General features: G+C 38.0%; 1 protein-coding gene across 5 annotated transcripts in view; it reads left to right on the top strand.

Annotated features, from left to right (window-relative positions):
- EPB41L5 (erythrocyte membrane protein band 4.1 like 5) overlaps positions 1-19,580 on the top strand; it is a 161,644-nt gene that overhangs the window by 110,227 nt on the left and 31,837 nt on the right. For all 5 annotated transcript variants that reach the window (XR_014795732.1, XM_084892222.1, XM_084892221.1 and 2 more), the window contains 4 exons: positions 1,185-1,348; positions 5,892-5,989; positions 12,310-12,438; positions 18,259-18,323. Coding sequence is in view for 4 of the 5 variants with exons in the window: in XM_084892222.1 (XP_084748348.1) it covers positions 1,185-1,348; positions 5,892-5,989; positions 12,310-12,438; positions 18,259-18,323 (456 nt within the window). In the remaining variant the exon portion in view is untranslated. The remainder of the gene's footprint in view (positions 1-1,184; positions 1,349-5,891; positions 5,990-12,309; positions 12,439-18,258; positions 18,324-19,580) is intronic.

The raw sequence follows: 19,580 nt of genomic DNA, 5'->3' as shown, positions 1-19,580 counted from the left end.
GGATAGTTTCTGTTGCTATGTCTTTAGTGTCTTATCTAACTTCTCATCTACTGTCAATCCCATCTAATATATTTTACATTTCTGATATTGTAGTTTTCATCTCTGAAAGTTTGTTTTGAGTCTTTTTTTATATCTTCCAAGTCTTTGCATAACTTTTTTGGTTATATGGAATACATATAATAACTATTTAATGGATTTCTCTGCTAATTCTAATATCAGTTTCTATTGGTTGATTATTCTCTTCAGCATGGGATGTTTGCATTCCTGGTATTCTTTGAGTTGATGTCGGACAGTTTATCAAGTTCTTCACCTAACAAATTTACCTTTCCTACCTGATGCTAGATAATTCTATATTTCTCTAAAACTTCTTGAACTTTGTTTTGGGATATAGTTAAATTACTTAGAAACAGTTTGATTTTTTTGGGTTAGGTGGGCTGGTTGCTATGCTTAGCCTGAGTTAATTATTTTCCATGATTGAAGCAAGACCTTCCTAAATACTCAATGCCCTGCGAATTCTGAGGTTTTAGTCTATGGAAATAGGAACTATGGTCCAGTATGAGAGTGCCAATAGTACTTTCCCCAGCCAAATAGAGGGAGGGAGGAAATTCTTTTGGATAGTTCTTTTCCTAGCCTTAAAGTGTCCTCACATGCATTCTCTGACCAGCACTTGCTGAATACTTGAGAGGGGGACCTTCTGCACATCTCCGGGATTCAGCCTTCCTTGAAGTACTGTGTCCTGTGAATGTAGCTGCCGTGGTCTCCCTGGACTCTCAGCCTCATGTTACTTATTAAGAAGAGACTAAGGGAGTCCTCCTGGCTGTGCATCATTTCACCCTCTCTGCGCCATGGCAAGGAAATCTCTCAAGGCAACTGTAGGGCCCACCTCCTTTGTTTCCTGAGTTTCAGAATCACAATCATTGCCCTTTGCTTTCTGATGTCTGATCACTTGAAAGCAGTTTTTCCCCCTTATTAAGTTATTTCAAGTAGGAAGTTAAATCCAGTGCCATTTACTCCATCTTGGCTGATAGAAAAGTCTACCCAAAATGTTTGACAGATAAATCAACTAGTTGGCATATAAACTCTTACATGAATTTTTTTTTTCAAAAAAAGATTTTTTCTTAGTATTTTAAATTCTTTTCATGATAAATTTCTTGGACTAAGTAAGTTTTCTGTTACCTTTACAGCTTGCCTCTGAATATTGATTTGCTAGATAGCCCAGCCTTATTGGAAACAACTATTGATGATGTGATTGGGGCACCTGACACTATGCAAACATTGCAATCACCAGATGAAGTTAACGTAGCCCCCAGGCAAACTGGATCAGAGGAACCTGAAGTTGAAGGCACGAGTGAGTAAATATTCTCTGTAACATCAATGACACCTTTTATTTCACCTCCCTTTTAATGAGCTACTTAAGTCAGTTCCTTCAAGAATATTTTATGTAGTAGTTGAATTTTAAATTTTAATGTAAAAGAGTTATGCCTTCTTGCCTTTTTTGGCTTAATGGTTCATTGAAATATTTAAGATAGCATAATTGAGACCATTAAACATTTGTATCACTTATAAGTCATTAAATATTTGTACATTTTCAAACTTGCTTTTTCATTTCATTTCTTGAGTGAAAATTAAAAGAAAACGTTTCTTGAAAGATTTTTAAGGTTCAGGATTGAATAAATGTTTGGACATTCCATTAGCTCCTAGAAAGTATTTTGTTTTTAATTAGGACTGTTGTACAGACCTACACAAAAAAAAATCCAGAAAGAAAACTGCTTTTCTTAACATTTTAAAAGATTAAAAGAAAATAGTAAATTGCAGGTTGAAATTTCTAATATTTGTGAATTTGGTTTGATATTAAAGTATAAATTATGTTTAAACAGAAACTTCCTGTTGAATCTCAGTGTAATGTACATTTTAAAAGCAGCTCATATTTATGTGGCTCTTAATTGGTAATTACCATTGAGTATGCTGTTGTCTCTCACTGATATAGAATACAGCAGTAGTATATAGCAATTTAGAGATAAAAAATGTTAATGAAAAGTTACACTATGCTTCTAGTTAGTACAGTTACACATGCGGCTCTTTGGCCCCTTGAGTGTGGCTCTTCCACAAAATACCACGGCCTGGGTGAATCTATTTTGAAGAAGTGGCATTAGAAAAAGTTTAAGTTTAAAAAATTTGGCTCTCAAAAGAAATTTCAGTCGTTGTACTGTTGACATTTAGCTCTGTTGACTAATGAGTTTGCCGACCACTTGTGTTAGTAGAACATGCAGAAGTACTACTGGTAAGTGGCATTAAAAATTTGTTCTTTTGTTCTTCAAGTAACCACAACAAATACTTTGTTAAACAAATAGTCTGATATGTTCAAGGTTTTATGTTCTTACTGACTTATTTGAATTGTGCTTATGAATCTGAGATTAGGGAAACAAAAAATTAACTTTGATTTATTATGTTGGTAATTTCAGAATAATGTTCTAATTTTATTTTAAAGATAGTAGTTATCGGATTAAGAAAACATCCTCCATTTCTGTTTGTCTTGTATTTTCTTTGCCATAATTCTTTTAGGCTAGTTTCCAGTTTTTACAGCCCTGTCCTGGATTCTATCTTTTTTAAAAATATATTTTGTTGATTTTTTACAGAGAGGAAAGGAGAGGAATAGGGAGTTAGAAACATCGATGAGAGAAAAACATTGATCAGCCGCCTCCTGCACACCTCCTACTGGGGATGTGCCCGCAACCAAGGTACATGCCCGTGACTAGAATCGAACTTGGGACCTTTCAGTCTGTAGGCTGATGCTCTATCCACTGAGCCAAACCAATTAGGGCTGGACTCTACCTTTTGTTAGCAAAGATCACTCTTTGTCACTAGAAGGATGTGAGACAAGAAACCAAGGCCAGGCCTAACCGGTTTGGCTCAGGGGATAGAGCATCATCCTACAGACTGAAGTGTCCCAGGTTCAATTCCGGTCAAGGGCATCTACCTTGGTTGGGGGCACATCCCCAGAAGGGAGTGTGCAAGAGGCAGCTGGTCAATGTTTCTCTCTCATTGATGTTTCTGATTCTATATCCCTCTCCCTTCTTCTCTGTAAAAAATATCAATAAAATATATATTTAAAAAAAGAAAGAAAGAAACTAAGGCCAGCAGAATTTAGATTCAACCAGAAGCAGGACTAGCTTCATATGGAGTATTTCCAGGGTTAAGATGAAAGTACTCTCCATTATAGAGTTGGCAGTATTAATTTTACATACATTTCATTTTATGTCCATTATATGAATTTTAAAACTTTTTTAGCAGTGCTGCCATAGTGTTGTATAAACAAACAACATTTACTTTGTACTTACTTTTTAGGAAATTGTATTGGTTTTGGTGAATATGGTAGGATGAATGAGGATTACCTAGAAAAGATAATATAAGATGTGATAACTCTTCAAATATTTGAAAGCCTGATATAGCAAATAATTTATTTTTTGACACTTTATTGGTGAAATCATGGACCAGCAATTTGCAAGTATAGGGAAACAGATTTGCAATCAGCATAGAAAAGGATTTTTTAAATGTTTCTGCCATATATCAGAAATAGATACCTAATAAATAGTACGTGAGCCCCTCATTATAGAAGATTTTCAAGTGGAGCTTAAATGTTGTTGAAGTTGTGACAGAAGAAACCCTTGCATAGTGTGAGGGTTTCATTAATAAGGCTTACTCAGTTCAGATTTATAACATTTTCTCAAAGTCAATGAAAATGGAGTGTTTTGGTATTAAGAATTAAGACCTTAGAATCTTGGTATCCAATTTATTCTTTATTTTCTTTTGGTTGTAATGTGAAAATCCTGATTTGCATAGCTGAGTAGTTATAAAAGTACTGTTCTTTTTTTTTTTTTTTTTTTTTTTTAAAATATATTTTATTTATTTTGTACAGAGAGGAAGGGAGAGAGATAGAGAGTTAGAAACATCGATGAGAGAGAGTCATCGGTCAGCTGCCTCTTGCACACCCCTACTGGGGATATGCCCGCAACCAAGGTACATGCCCTTGACCGGAATCGAACCCGGGTCCCTTCAGTCCCCAAGCCGACGCTCTATCCATTGAGCCAAACCGGTCTTGGCAAAGTACTGTTCTTTTTTTAAAGTACAGCTTATCCTACAATTTCAGGATGTTCCTCTGCCAAACAGATGTAGCAGAAGAAGCTTTATTTAAATAACAATAGCAAAACAAAAACAAAAAACCCAAATCCGGTAGTATTAATTTATCAGCATAAGCTAAAGCATTTTTGGTCTCAACATCATCATGTTAAAATTTAGCATCAAATAATTTGAAGCATAAGAAAACCAGGATATGGCAATTAAGTAAATGAGTATGGATGATTTTGAGATCAGTGTTGAATAGGTGATTCTCATTTCCAGGAGAGTTTTAAAAACTACCAGTGCCAGAAAACTACCTCCAGAAATTCTGATATTATTGTCCTAAGGTCAGCTCTGGGAAGCAGTATTACTTAAAAACTCCACATCTGGTTCTAATGTTCCAAGAGTTAATTGCTATTTACTTTTATATGATCCCTAGACCAGGAGGAAATGATTTAATAGTTTTTTCTCCCTTCTTCTGCCTGATTATATAGAAATTAATAGGCATTCAATAGCTCTTTTTGTCAAATGAACATGTAAAAATTCCAACTTATATCAATTAGTCCCTGTATAAGATTATAATAGTGTGGTTAATTTAAATAGAGTTCATTTAAAGCTGAATTGTGTTAAATGCATTATCTTTTCAGTGGTTAGAGGACTTTATTTATAACTAAAGAGGCCCAATGCACTAAATTCATGCATGGGTAGGGTCTCTAGCGGCTGCCAGCTGTGGCCAACACCTCCCTTCCCAGGCTGCTGGCTGCCAGCTGGGATCATCCTTTGTTCCACATCACCCCCTGGTGGTCAGTGCACATCAGAGCAAGCAACCAAACTCCCCAGGAATGGTGGAATTCCCAAGGGGACACTTTGCATATTAGGCTTTTATAGAGAGAGAGGTGTGTTCTGCAGCCATGGTGGAACATAAGACAAAATGCTTATCCCGCATCACATCTAATGTGTACAATATATTATATGTTGAGTCAGTGAATGAATAAATATATACCCTTCGTCAGTTTGCTCCACATGGTTTAGTTTTAGGTTGTGTATATTTAGGGCCAAGGTAAGAAAATGGCAAAGTACTGAAGTTTGGCCAGAGGAGCTTGGGTTGTGGTTATAGAAGAAAGGATCGTGTCACAAGTGAACTCTATATATATGTCAATTTCAGAGAAGAAGGAAGAGAGGGAGAGAGGTAGAAACACCAATGATGAGAGAGAATCATTGATCAGCTGCCTCCTGCAACCCGAGCATATGCCCATGACCCTTCAGTCCGCAGGCTGACACTCTATCCACTGAGTAAAACCAGCCTGGGCTCTGCCTGTTTTTTAAGTCTTTCAAAAGTATATTTTTATTGATTTTAGAGAGAGAGGAAGGGAGATAGAAACATCTATCAGCTGCCTCCTGGGGATCAAGCCAGCAACCTGAGCATGCGCCCTGACCAAGAATCCGTCTGTGACCCCCTGGTTCATGAGTTGGTGCTTAACCACTACGCAACACTGGCCAGGTATTTTCTTTGAATTTTTTAACTAGTAAGCCTTCTTAACCACACATGCTATTGAGATTCCATATGTAGTGGTTTTTTAGGAGCGGTGTAGATACAGGCTAATGTTGCTGTTTAGGTTAACTCTTATTCAAATTAATGGAGAATTACCTGGTTACAGAAAGAAAATATCTTTATTCTGTGGTCCTAACCCTTTAATTGATGATACCCTCACACAGCTATAACAGCATGGCAGACTAAGGGGCTATTTTTGCCTTTTTCTTTTTTTTCCTCCCAGCATTAAAAGATGCGCCAGAGAAGCTGAAACACATTGAGACAGAACTCGGTTCATTGCCATTCCCTCGTCCCAACATTGATGTTAACATCAACAACCAGGTATTCACATTTCTCCTTTGTGTACCTGTCACATATCGCTAGACCTCCCAGAAATCCTTTCTTTCCAAAGCTAATATTTTTTCTTCTCTTTTGCTGGGATATCTGTCTGTGCTTTATACTTATAAACCTGTTTTCTTATTTAAAAAGGAGATGTTTTCAGATGTTTAGGAGGAAAAGAGAAACTTGGGCAGTGACATTAAGAACTGTAAAATCATCTCATTTTTTTACACATACAGTCAAAAGTGATATAGATGGTAACTTTTCATTTTGATTCAGCCTTTTTTTTTTCTTAATTCTGTTTAGTGGGTCTTGATTTAGTTGAAAAACTTAGTGAATGGCCTTTGAAATTATAGGAGAGTTTGTTTGAAAGGAGCTGCTCTTTAATATAAACAAGGAAGAGAATAGATCTTTAGATGCTTCAGATTTATCTTTATACCTTTCACCACCCTATCTTTCTGGAGTTTTTAAGGCATTGTGTGTGTGGGGGGGGGGGGGAGGGGGGGCAATCCCAATTAAACTTTAGTTAATTGCAAAGCATTTTCTTATTTCTACATGAAATATCTAAAATAAATGGAATGAGATAAACATAATTGATTGTATTAGCTATCAGATGTCCCCACTAAGTAGAAGAGTGAATTTTAGGTAGTGATCTGAAGACACCCTTGTATAGACAACAAATAGAAGGCTCTGTAGAAGGAATCCTGTTTTAATTCGGTTTTAAAGGGGAAAGGGGGACACTTGATCTGCAGTGTTCTTTCATCCCTGGATAACTAATGGGGATTTTTCCGGAGGCAAGTCTGAAGTAGAGAGTGATTTTCTTCTTTCTTGCATGGTCATTTGTTAAAGCTGTTCTTTTGAATCCAGTGTGTGTGTGTGTGTGTGTGTGTGTGTGTGTGTGTGTGTGTGTGTTTTGTTTGTTTTTTTAGAAATATCTTAGAAGCTGATTAAATTTCAGAAAGGCTTTTATTTTCTTGACCACCTTGATATTTGTAATTATATTGGTCTGTGTGCTTTTACCTTGTCAGTTGCTTTACTGTCGCTGTAAAGTCGGAGAATGCAGGGTCAGAGACAGGAGGTTAATTTGACACAAATTTAGTGGAGGACTTGAATGAAGCTAAAAGAGAATGAAGCCTGGTGACTCTTGAGGAGGGGAGAAGCAGAGTGAGCGTTCGTTCGTTACACTGGTTGAGAACTTAAACAGACCCTTTAACCCTTTACATAAGCACCTGACCACCAAGAACTTCTTTGCGGTAGAGGGTCATTTCAGGTGAGTTCTCATTGGGATATTTAGGAATCAGGTGTCCGTTTAATTCTTTTGGTCTTATGTTTGCCACATTTTGGCCATCCAAGGCAGATATATCAGCAGCTGGGTGCCATTGGAGTTATGTGCTATAAGAAAATAAAGTGAAAATATTTTAAAGCTATTACTCAACTTGTATTTCAGTAAATTTTTCAATTGTAAACATACATGATAATTTAAAATTAAAGCAAATTTTAAAAAGCAAAAACTTATATACCTTTAAATATTTAAATGTGATATATTTTTTTAAATTAAAAAGCAAAACACTGCTTTTTTAAACTAATCAGTTGTAAACATAATTCTTTTTTTCAATGACATTACAGGCAATAATTAAGTTGCATGCATGAGTCATCGATGTGTTTACTTAATCCTCATTAGACAAATTGTGGCTAATTTTCACTGTCCTAATTATTGCATGACAGACTTATACATAAATATCTGCAATCAGCCGAGACTGGTTTGGCTCAATGGATAGAGCGTCGGCTTGGGGACTGAAGGGTCCCGGGTTTGATGAATGTACCAAGGGCATGTACCTTGGTTGCGGGCATATCCCCGGTAGGGGGTGTGCAAGAGGCAACTGATCGATGACTCTCTCTCATCGATGTTTCTAGCTCTCTATCTCTCTTCCTTCCTCTCTGTACAAAATCAATAAAATATTAAAAAAAAAAAAGAGGCAAATATTTAAAAATATATATATATATATCTGCAATCATCTTTGATATTTTCCCCCTGGAAAGTAGAAGTGGTAGGTCAAAGTACAGGCAGAGAAGACTTTTAAAGCCTTTGGTACTTTTGTAAAATTGCCTCCCAGAAAGATGGAGATAATTTATACTTTTACCTTCAATGTTAGTTGAACTATTGTTTTTGTTTTTAATATAGGCATGAAAATAAATATCTGCCTATGTCAGAGGCAGGTTGTTCTGAGAATCCTATAATGTGATTAACAAGTCATCTCAAGTCTGCAACACAATTGTCTCTGATAAGAAAATGTCAAAGCATTTGAACTAGCTATAATTTTTTTCAGCTTTATTGAGATAAAATTTACAATAATAAAAGCATTATATGCAAATCAAATCAACCAAATGATTGGACAGCAGAATGACTGTCCAGGCAACTGCGCTATGACAGGCACTGGCACCAGGCCAGCCAAAGCGAGTACAATGCGATTGGTCAGGGGGCCCCCGCCATTATCCCATGATCACCCATAGAGGGAGGCCCTGGCCACCGACTGGTGGGGCAATTAATGGGGGACCTCCATGATTGCCCCAAAGAGGGAGGTCCAGGCTACCCAGGCAGTGGTGCTGTGGTGAGTGGGCAGGGCCTTTCTCTGGCAGGCAATCGATCGTGGGGCTCCGGGACTGTGAGAGGGCACAGGCTTGGGTGAGGGACCCTCCCTCCCAGTGCATGAATTTAGTGCACTGGACCTCTAGTTGACAATTAAAATTGTAATATATTTAAAGCACATGACATGATGATTTGCTGTATGTCTACATTGTGAAATGATTCCTGCAATTAAATGAACACATCCATCACTTCAGAGAGTTATCATTTTGTTTTGTTTTGCTTTTTTGTGATAATGTTTAACATCTCTTAGCAAATTTCAAGTGTACCGAACAATATAATGATCTATAGTCACCATGCTGTACATTAGATCCTCAGAACTTATCCATGTTATCACTGAAAGGTTGTACCTTTTACCACCCTTTCCCTATCCCCCTCACCCTCAGTTTCTGGTAGCAACCATTCTGTTCTGTTTCTATGAGTTGAATTTTTTTTTTTTTTTTTTAGATTTTACATATAAATAATATCACGGGGTATTTGTCATTCTCTGTCTGACTTATTTCAGTTAGCATAATGCCTGCCAGCATTTTCCATTTGTTGCAAATGGCAGGATCTCCTTCTTTTTAAAGACTGAATAATATTCTGTGTGTGTACACACAGTCACACAAACACGACATTTTCTTTTCTTTTTTTTTTTTTTTAATATATTTTATTGATTTTGTATAGAGAGGAAGGGAGAGAGATAGAGAGTTAGAAACATCGATGAGAGAGAGTCATCGATCAGCTGCCTCTTGCACACCCCCTACTGGGGATATGCCCGCAACCAAGGTACATGCCCTTGACCAGAATCGAACCCGGGTCCCTTCAGTCCCCAAGCCGACGCTTTATCCATTGAGCCAAACCGGTCTCGGCTACACCACATTTTCTTTATCCACTCATTCTTTAATGTCCCCATAGGTTGGTTCCATATCTTAGCTATTGTGCATACTGACGCAGTGAACATGGAAGTATATCTAAGATAGTGATTTTGTTTCCTTTGGGTATATCCTCAGAAGCGGGGTTGTTGGATCATAAGCCATGAAGTAGCTGTGGTCAGAAAAGGACAATAAGGACTTATTTCAATTAATAGGAACCATTCTAAACACGAAGAGGTTACACACATGAATATGGTGTAGGCCAAAGTAGCGATGCTCAGGTTTTTATGTACTGGAATTGCACCCAGAGGCAGATATGTGAAGACCATATTAAGAAACATCAAATTAAATAATCACATTAATTAAAGCTTTTTAAACCTGGAGTAGTGGTGCAGTATATAACCCCATCCATGCCTGTTTAATAGAACAAAAGCTGTATCTGTGACTAAGAAAATATTTAAGGTGCATTTGTTATTTAGACCAGTGTTAAATAGCAACCATAATAATAATAATAATAATTGTTGTTGTTGTTATTGGTTGTCATTCATTTTAAGTTAAGTAAAATATCAGTTGTAGTGTAGATAATTTAAACTAATTAATTTGCTTCCTCCCACTTCCTTTCATAAAAGTTTATTTATATTGTTTTAATTTTGATCTTTATTGAATGGATTCGTGTTTTATTCTATCATTTTCATAAGTCTATGGCTGAAAGTGACCTTTTTGTGGCTATGTAAAATAATCCAAACATAATTAATTATCTGCCTGGTGACAGCTACAGAATTACAGGGATTCGCCTAACTGAAAACCCAGTTGAAATTAAATACAGTAGTCCTCCCATATCTATGATTTCACTTTCTAGGGTTCCAGTTACTTGTGGTCAGCTATTGTCCAAAATGTTAAATGGGGAATTCCAGAAATAAACAGTTTATAAGTTTTAAATTGTGTGCCATTCTGGGAAGTCTGATAAACTGTAATTCTGTCCCACCCAGGCAATCAGGTCAGCTGTCATGGTCTCACAATGCTTGTGAGTTATCCTATCTAATAAAAGGGTAATATGCAAATTAACCGTCACTCTACAACTAAGATGGTGGTGCCCATAGCACCAGGGTGGGATGCTGGCGGCATCGCCCTGGTGATGATGCTAGCATCCCATGCCCAGGCTGCAGACAAAATGTGGGTCTGCTGGGCTGGAGGCGTGCTCCAAGCCGTGGCTGCTTAGGACACGCCCCCAGCCCAGCGGATAGAAGCCCAGCTGATAGAACGCGGGGCCGCTGGGCTGGGGGTGTGCCCCCGGCAGCCCCTACAGTGTGGCCTGGGGCATGCCCCCAGCCCAGCATACAGAAGCCCAGTGAACAGAAGCCCAGCGGACAGAATGTGGGGCCGCTGAACTGGGGATGTGTCCCAGGTGTCTGCCTCCATGTGGCTCGGGGCACACCCCCAGCCATGTGGACAGAAGCCCTGGGGACACAATGCAGGGGGTCCTCTGTGCATGAGCTGCAGAGGAAACACCTTTTCTGAAGGCTCATTGGCTAAGCTCCTGTAAGCTGCCACTCACAGTGTTCTTAGTAACTTGGGTAATAAGAATCTAAGAAGGTGATCTAGGGTTTTCCACCTCACTCCTGGAGGAAAAAACAAGGTCCGCTGCTGGAGGGGCTAAGGAATGTCATATCCTGCCCTAGCCAGTTTGGCTCAGTGGATAGAGCCTTGGCCTGCCAACCGCAGGGTCCAGGTTCAGTTGTGATCAAGAGCATGTACCTAGGTTGCATGCTCCTCCCTGGCCAGGGCCCAGGTCAGAGCTCATGCAGGAGGCAACTAGTTGAAGTGTGCCTCTCACATTGATATTTTTCTCTCTTTCCTCTCTCTTCAAAGCTCTCTAAAAATCAATGGAAACATATCCTCAGGTGAGGATATAAAAGAAAGGTCATATCCTATGAAAGACACATCTTAAAAATGCCTAAAGAAAGTTGTCATTTTTTCATGGTGAAGGACTGGAGTTCGTGTTGAGGAAAACACCTTGGTGGCTGGGACAGTGGCAGCAGCAGCAGGGTGACGGGGCTGGTGCCTTCCCCTGATAGGCCCAGTCACCTCCCCCAGAGGGAGGCCAGACTGAGGCTTAGATGTGATCCCCTGCGGGCTCCCAGTCTGTGAGAGGGGGCAGGCTTGGCTGAGGGACACCCCCCCACACCCTGTGCATGAGTTTCGTGCATAGGGCCTCTAGTTTATTTAATAATGGTCCCAAGTGCAAGAGTAGTGATGCTGGCAATTCAGATATAACAAAGAGAAGCCATAGAAATTTCCTTTAGTGAAAAGGTGAGTACAGTACAATAAGATTGAGACAGAAACCACATTCACATAATTTTTATTATAATTGTTCCATCTTATTAGCCGTCATTATTTATACTCTTTCTGTGCCTCATTGCAGACATATATGTAGGAAAACATAGTTTGGTACTATCTGTGCTTTTAGGATTCAATGGGGATTTTGGAGCATATCTGCTGTGAGTAAGGGGGGACAGCAAATGACACATATTCTTTGTGTGTGGTTAGCTCAGGCATTTGTCCCAGGTAGTATAGTTGGTTATTCAATTTCTTAAAGACAGGAATTGGTCTAGATGGTTTTTTGTGGTCCCAATCAGTTCATATTTCATGTTTGTAATAATCAAGCCTTAGTTTGAAATTATATGTAGGAGTTGACTATTCCTGGAATAGGCTATGACTGTTTAAGACACATAACTTCCTGGTGGTCTAAATATGAACTTTCATCAGCCCCTTTTCTATTTCCATGTAACTATCAGATTTTCTTATAATATGTTTTTAATATTTAGGAGGAAGTGGTGAAGCTGACTGAGAAATGTCTTAATAATGCCATTGAGAGCCCAGGATTGAATGCTAGGCGAGTTCCTCCTGACTTGAAGAGTAACATTTTGAAAGCTCAAGTAGAAGCAGTGCAAAAGGTAAGCTCCTTTAATAGATAGTCCTGGTGAAGTGAAAATAACATGAAACTTAGTCTAGAAACTCTGAAAAGCGAATAAAATACATGAACAAAAGCAAGGGTGACCTAGCTAGTGATTCGAAATATGGAATACACCAAGAAACATACTCGAGAGAGCAAAATGCCTTCCTAATTCTAAATACAAGCTAGGTTAAGAGAGATAGTCACGGACAAACAGAGAAACCAAGATGGCGCCGTAGGTGAGCAACTGGTCTGCCGCTCCTACAACAATTTAAAAATTAAAACTAATATAAAGGACATCTATCATCCAAAACCACAGGAAGGTTGGATGAAAGAGAAAGGAGCGCAAGCGCTGAAAAGCTGAGAAGCCTAGGTACGGAGGCACGCGAATTGGGCTGGTGGCGGGCGACTGGGCACACGGCTTTTCTTTTCAACCCGGAAGGAAACAAGCTCCCTATCACTCTGAAATCAAGTTTCTGGGGTCACGTGGGGGACCCAGACACCTACAAGGAGAAGCTGGTCTGTTGGCCATCGGTCCGAAGTGAGGGTGACTCTTGTAGAGGTGCGCGCAGTAATCATTTACTGCGATGGATCGCAAGGAAGTGGGGACTTGGAAATGTAGGGGGCTGGGACAGCCATTGCTGTTAGCCACGCCCCAACCTAGTGACGTCCTGAGAACCCGCCCTGTCCTGAGACCCCGCCCCACCCTGAGGCCCTGCCCTGAGGCCCCACCCACAGATTCTACAGACCCGCCCAGGCATCACACAGCTGCTTTTGCATATAAATGGCTGGTATTGTGGCAGCTTAAGGAAATAAACTGCAGCTCCAGTAACAAAGCTCCCGCAACAAAACTGACAAGTCCCAAGCAAATGAACTGTACCCCATTGGTGATCCAGAAGCCAGTGTTCCTAGTGGTCAGTTTCAACCCCTCACACCCATAAGTGACATATTCGGGAGACGGACTCAGTGAGCACCAAAGCCCCACTGAAACAAAGTGTGTCTCCAGCGCAGCAGTTCTTCCTTTATAGACAGAGCGGGTCCTCACAGACAATTGGCTTGAGATCAATTCCTCCCAGTGTACCAACAGCAATCAAGGCTTAATTACACCGAGACTTTGCACTCAGCCCACAAAGGGATATACCAAATGCGACCACCTCAGGTGATTGGGGAAGCTGAGCTACTGGACCCTATAGGTCACCTACCACACAAAGCCACTCCATCAGCCAAAATGAGGAGACACAGAAACATGTCACGAATGGGAAAGATGAAGGAAAGTAAACTACTGGACAACACAGAGTTCAGAATCACATTTATAAGATTACTCAAGAATCTTCTAAAAACCTTTGAGAAACTTGATGAGACCTCCAAGAAGCTTGGTGAGACCTTCAAGGACCTTAAAGAGAATACCAAAAAAATGGAAAAGGACCAGTCAGAAATTAAGCATACAACCTCTGAAATAAAGAATATACAGAAACTCAACTATAGATCAACGTACCCCAAGAATCAAACCAAAGATCTGGAATATAAGGAAGAAAAAATCACCCAACCAGAGAGGCAGGAAGAAAAAAGAATCCAAAAGTATGAGGATAGTGTAAGGAGCCTCCGGGACAGCTTAAAGCGTACCAACATCCGGATTTTTGGGGTGCCAAGGAGAGCGAGCAGGATATTGAAGGCTTAATGGAAGAAATAATGATAGAAAACTTTCCCTACCTGGTAAAAGAAATAGACTTACAAGTTCAGGAAGCATACAGAACCCCAAACAAGAGGAATCCAAGGAGGGACACACCAAGAAACATCATAATTAAAATGCCAAGGGCAAAAGACAGAGAATCTTACAAGCAGCAAGAGAAAAACAGCTAGTTACCTACAAGGGAGTACCCATACAACTGTCAGCTGATTTCTCAACAGAAATTATGCAGGCCAGAATGGAGTGGCAAGAAATATTCAAAATGATGAACAACAAGAACCTACAACCAAGATTACTCTACCCAGCAAAGCTATCATTCAGAATTGAAGGTCAGATAAAGAGCTTCACAGACAAGAAAAAGTTAAAGGAGTTCATCAACACCAAACCAAAATTACATGAAATGCTGAAGGGTATTCTTTAAGGAAAGGAAGAAGAAGAAAAAAAGTAAAGGTAAAAACTATGAACAATAAAAAGACATAAAATACATACCTATGAACAAGCGAACCTAAAAATCAAGTGAATAAAAAATCTGAAGAACAAAATGGACTAGTGAATATAATAGAATCAGGGACATAGAAAGGGATTGGACTAACAATTCTCAGGGGGTGAAGGAAGAGATTGGACAAGAATCTTACACCTATGGATGAAGACAGGGGCGGGGGGTAAGGGCATGGGGTAGAGTTGGGGATCAGGTGGAGGGGAGCTATGGGGGAAGGGGGGAAAGAGGAACACCTGTAATAATCTTAACAATAAAGATTTATTAAAAAAAAAAAAAGAGAGAGAGAGATAGTCACTCATACAAAGTAAGAGTAGACGCTCTAGGGTTTAATAAGTTTTTTTAAAAGGCAAAAATCCTATAAAAGTGAGTCCTTCATCTTAGCCTCTTGTTATAGCCAGAAAATCTGGAGATTCATAGGTTCCTGTCACTTTTTAAGTCTATGATGTTAGGATTTTTTAATCAATCTGCCACCCATCTACCCCCAATTTGGCAAAATTGTGAAGTTCTAAGCAACAAGAACGAAAGTTACAAGGTGAAAGAGTCCACTGTGACATCGTGAGTGATACAATGGGTTGAGACCACCCCCATAACATTTTTGGCATCCATGCTCATAATGATAGTTTTCTATTGGCCCTCCCTTCCTGTCAGACTTGTCCTCCATAGTAAACCAGGACAAAAGTCTGTCTCGCTACATCATGTTGTCAACAAGGATTTCAAAACATCCTACTGTTAAGAAGATACATTTTACCCATTCTGTACCCAGGCACAGCCTTGAAAAGAACTGGGAGGACTTGAAGAATATTGTTCGTGCTTTTATCTATCCTCTCCCCTATTATAAACATAAAACATAATATTTTTATATAAAAAATAAATCAGACAACTTGAATTTGAATCCTATTTCTAATCTACCACCTACTAGCTTTGTGATTTGGCAAGCTAGTTAATGTCTCTAAATCTCAGTTTAATTGTATTTGAAAAAAAGTTCGTGGTCCTACCTACCTTAAGGTAAGTTACAAGGATGAAATGATAGTAAATGTAAAGGACACAGAATAGTGCCTGGCACATAATGTGCGTTTAATACGTGTTGGAACTACATGTAGTAGCAGTGGTAATAGTTGTCATTGCTTGACATTTCAGTTATATTTTTGGATATTTTTGAATTGCAGAAGAGAGAAATAACTTGACTAGCCCTTAATTAAAGAGATTTTATTTTATAATTTAAAACCTTACAATGAAGAAAAATCCAGGAACAGATAAGTTCATTGTTGAAATCTACTGAACATTTATGGAAGAACTAATGACAATTCTACACAAAGGCTTTGAGAAAATAGAGAGGAGGGAACACTTTCCAACTCATTTTATGAGACTATTATTATCCCAATACCAACATCAGAAAAACATGTGACAAAAAAAGAAACAATAGACTAACTCTCTTGAACATGGACTCAAAAATCCTTAACAAAATATAAATAAATCATACTCACAATTTATGTAAAGGGATGATATATCCTGACCACATAGGGTTTATCTCAGGAAGAAAGTTGGTTATTTAAATACCAGTATAGTTTACCATGTTAAAAAATAAAATTTTCTCAAGTCCTATGGAAAAATCATTTCACAGAATGCAACCCCCTTCATGATAAAAACTCACAGCAAGATATGCACCCCTATGTTCATAGCATAATCTACAATAGCTAGGATTTGGAATCAGTCTAGGTGCCCATCAGCAGATGATTGGATCAAAAAACTATGGTATATCTACACAATGGAATACTATGCTGCCATAAAAAAGAAGGAATTCTCATCATTTGCAGCAACCTGGTTAGAATTGGAGAACATCATGCTGAGTGAAATAAGCCAGTCAATGAAAGAGAAATACCACATGACCTCACTCATTTATGGATAATAAAGAACATTATAAACTGATGAACCAAAGGATAGATATAGAGACAGTAAAGCAACAAGCAGACTATCAAATTACAGCGGGGAGGGTAGGGAGATCTGGGGGAGATAAGAGATCAACCGAAGGACTTGTATACATGCATATAAGTACAACCAATGGACACAAAACTCTGGGGAGGGAGGGTATGTATGGGAGGGGGGGCAATGTTAAAATATGTACACAGATAATAATTTAATTTAAAAAAAAGGGAAAAAAAAACTCACTGCAAACTAGGAATAGAATGAAACTGCTTCAGCCTGGTAAAGGGCATCTATGAGAAAATCTATACCTAGCATAATACTTTGTGGCAGAAGATACATTCACTAAAATAGCAACTAAAATTAAAAACTGACCTTTCCCATGTTGTCAGTGGTAGGGCTCCTGCAGTGCACACTGCTGGTATGAGTAAAAAATGCTTAATAAGCTCTTTAGAAAAGAGTTTGGTGATGTATTAAATGTACACTCACATAAAATTTAGCAGTTCCACTCAGGTGTTTACTCAAGAGGAATGAATATGTCAGTTCAAATAAACATTGGTACAGGAAAGTTCCTAGGAGCTTTATTATGATAGCTAACAACTAGAAGCAACCCAAATGTTCATTATCAAGGCAACAGATACATTATGGTATATCCATACAGTGGAATGCTAGTCAGCACATAAAGAATTAATTAGTGATAAGTGGACTATCAAGGGTGAATCTCAAAAACATGCTATTCTAAAGAGGCAGACACAAAATTTAAACATAATGACTTCATTTATATGAACTATAGAAAGTTCAAGTCGTGTTTGCTATAGTAAGGATTTTGCTGGGATTGTGTTGGAAGACTCAGGGATCATTTTGGAGGTGGTGCAGATGTTACATATATTCATTGTAGAGTTGGTTATGCACCTGTATATATATATATTTTAAAATTAATCAAACTGTACATTTAAAATGTTTGCATTTTACTATATATAAATGAGACCTCAATAAAGTTAAGGAAAAACACTGATTTCTTCAGAAAAATATATTTAGAATTCTCTTATTAAATAATTCTTGCATTCAGGAAAAAATAAAAAGCCAAATATATACCTTAGCATCTGTTTTATCATATAAATTAAAAAAATTCTGACATGGAATCTTTTGGGAAACTGTATCTATACACTAATACACCATTGTGTCTTAAAACAATTGAAAGTTATCTAGTAAAGCATGTGGCTTTGTATACTAATATATCCAAGTAGAAGCGTGGATTATTAATTTGGATATGGGATAAGATTGCACTTGGTGCATTACTGATATTTCCATAGATAAGTATGATTACCTCTTTAGGAACTGAAGCAAACTGATATTTCTGTTTTTACAGGAAAGAAATTTAAGTTTCTTGTTACTTTACTATCCTCTACAAAGATTTCATATTTATAATCTTTTTGTTTGTTTTGTTTTTGTTAATCCTCTCTTGAGGATATTTTTCCAATGATCTTTTAGAGAGAGTGGAGAAAGAGAAAGACATTGAGAGACCGATGTGAGAGAAACACATGGATTGGTTGCCTCCTGCATGTGTCCCAACCAGGACCTGGCCAGGAAGGAGCCTGCAACCGAAGTACATGCCCTTGACTGGAATCAAACCCAGAACTCTTTGGTCTGCCGGCTGACGCTCTATCCACTAAGCCAAACTGGCTAGGGCAATGTGTATTATTTCTTTTTCTCAGGTTACAAGAGAAGATAGCCTATTGAGTCATAAAAATGCCAATGTTCAGGATGCTGCCACAAACAGGTACAGTTCTGGATAAAATGAATTAAGTGATTTTTTTTCCTCTTCACTTTTTTGGGGGGCCTTTTTCCCTATTCTCCAATCTATCACCACATGATTACACTGAATTCAATGATGTTCTTTTCCTCTTAACTTTTCTGTGTAGCCTTTTTTCTTCATTTCCAATCTATCACCACATGATTTCAGGGTACCTATTTGAAAGACAACTTGAATTCACTCTTCCGTCCTTTACATAGCTGCTTAGTACCTAGTTTGAGATTATTTGAAGATAGTCCTAATTAATCTCTCTATGTTCTCATTCTTTTTAAATTGATTGAAGTTACAAAGCAAAAACAACCTCTACAGGTATTTTTAATCTTATTAGGTGTCTGGGTGGAATGTGTATTATTTCTCTTGGGTATGGTAGTAAACTTTCCTGTCATCCCAATGGCCTCATTCTTATAAACTTTCTTACTTTAGGTTCTCATTTTCTTTGCTTTTCTTTTGCAGTCCTTTGTGCCTCTCTCTTTTTAAATGGGTATTATGCCATTTATTTGTCTCTGGGCTTTTTCCTTGCTCTATGCCAATTTGTTTCTTTCATCACTGTGTATTCAATGTTCTGTACTTAGTTGGTGCTAAACATTGTTGAATGAATGAATGCTGCTTTTTTCTCATTATTCAAAACTTAGTGGAGCATTTCTTGATTAGATATATTTGATTCCAGATACTGTAATTAACATAGCACTTAAGACTATAGCAGGCTTTGCATATAGGACTTTATAATTAGTATTCAACAAACATATTAATTGGTGATTGGGGTAAAACTGAAATTTCAACTTAACCTTTAAGTTAATTCTAATAAATCAGTTGAAATTTTTAATACTATAATTATTGGAGCCTTTTAGAATAACCTCATTAACTTTTTTTTTTTTCTAAGAGGAAGATAATGGCCCAGTTTCATTGAACTTTAAAAGCTGGGAAGAGCATAGAATATATACACCACTTTACTTCCAGATTTACTTTTCTCTAAGTGGTTGTTGATATTTTCAATATTTTTTTTCCTGCCAGGATTTGAAATGCATCCTTTAAAATATAATATACTAAGTTTTGCTCATTGGGCAAAAACTAAAGTGTTTACCTTAGTTAAGATCAGGAACAAGACAGGAATGTCCACTTTCACCAGTTTTATTCAGTATAGTACTGGACGTGCTAGCCATAGCAATCAGACAATAAAAAGAAATAAAAAGCATCTAAATTTGAAAGGAAGAAAGAATATTGTCA

The sequence above is a fragment of the Pipistrellus hanaki genome (assembly GCF_964339955.1).
Source record: "Pipistrellus hanaki genome assembly, chromosome: 8".
NCBI lineage: Eukaryota > Metazoa > Chordata > Mammalia > Chiroptera > Vespertilionidae > Pipistrellus > Pipistrellus hanaki.
This window is presented reverse-complemented; position numbering and strand designations above follow the sequence as displayed.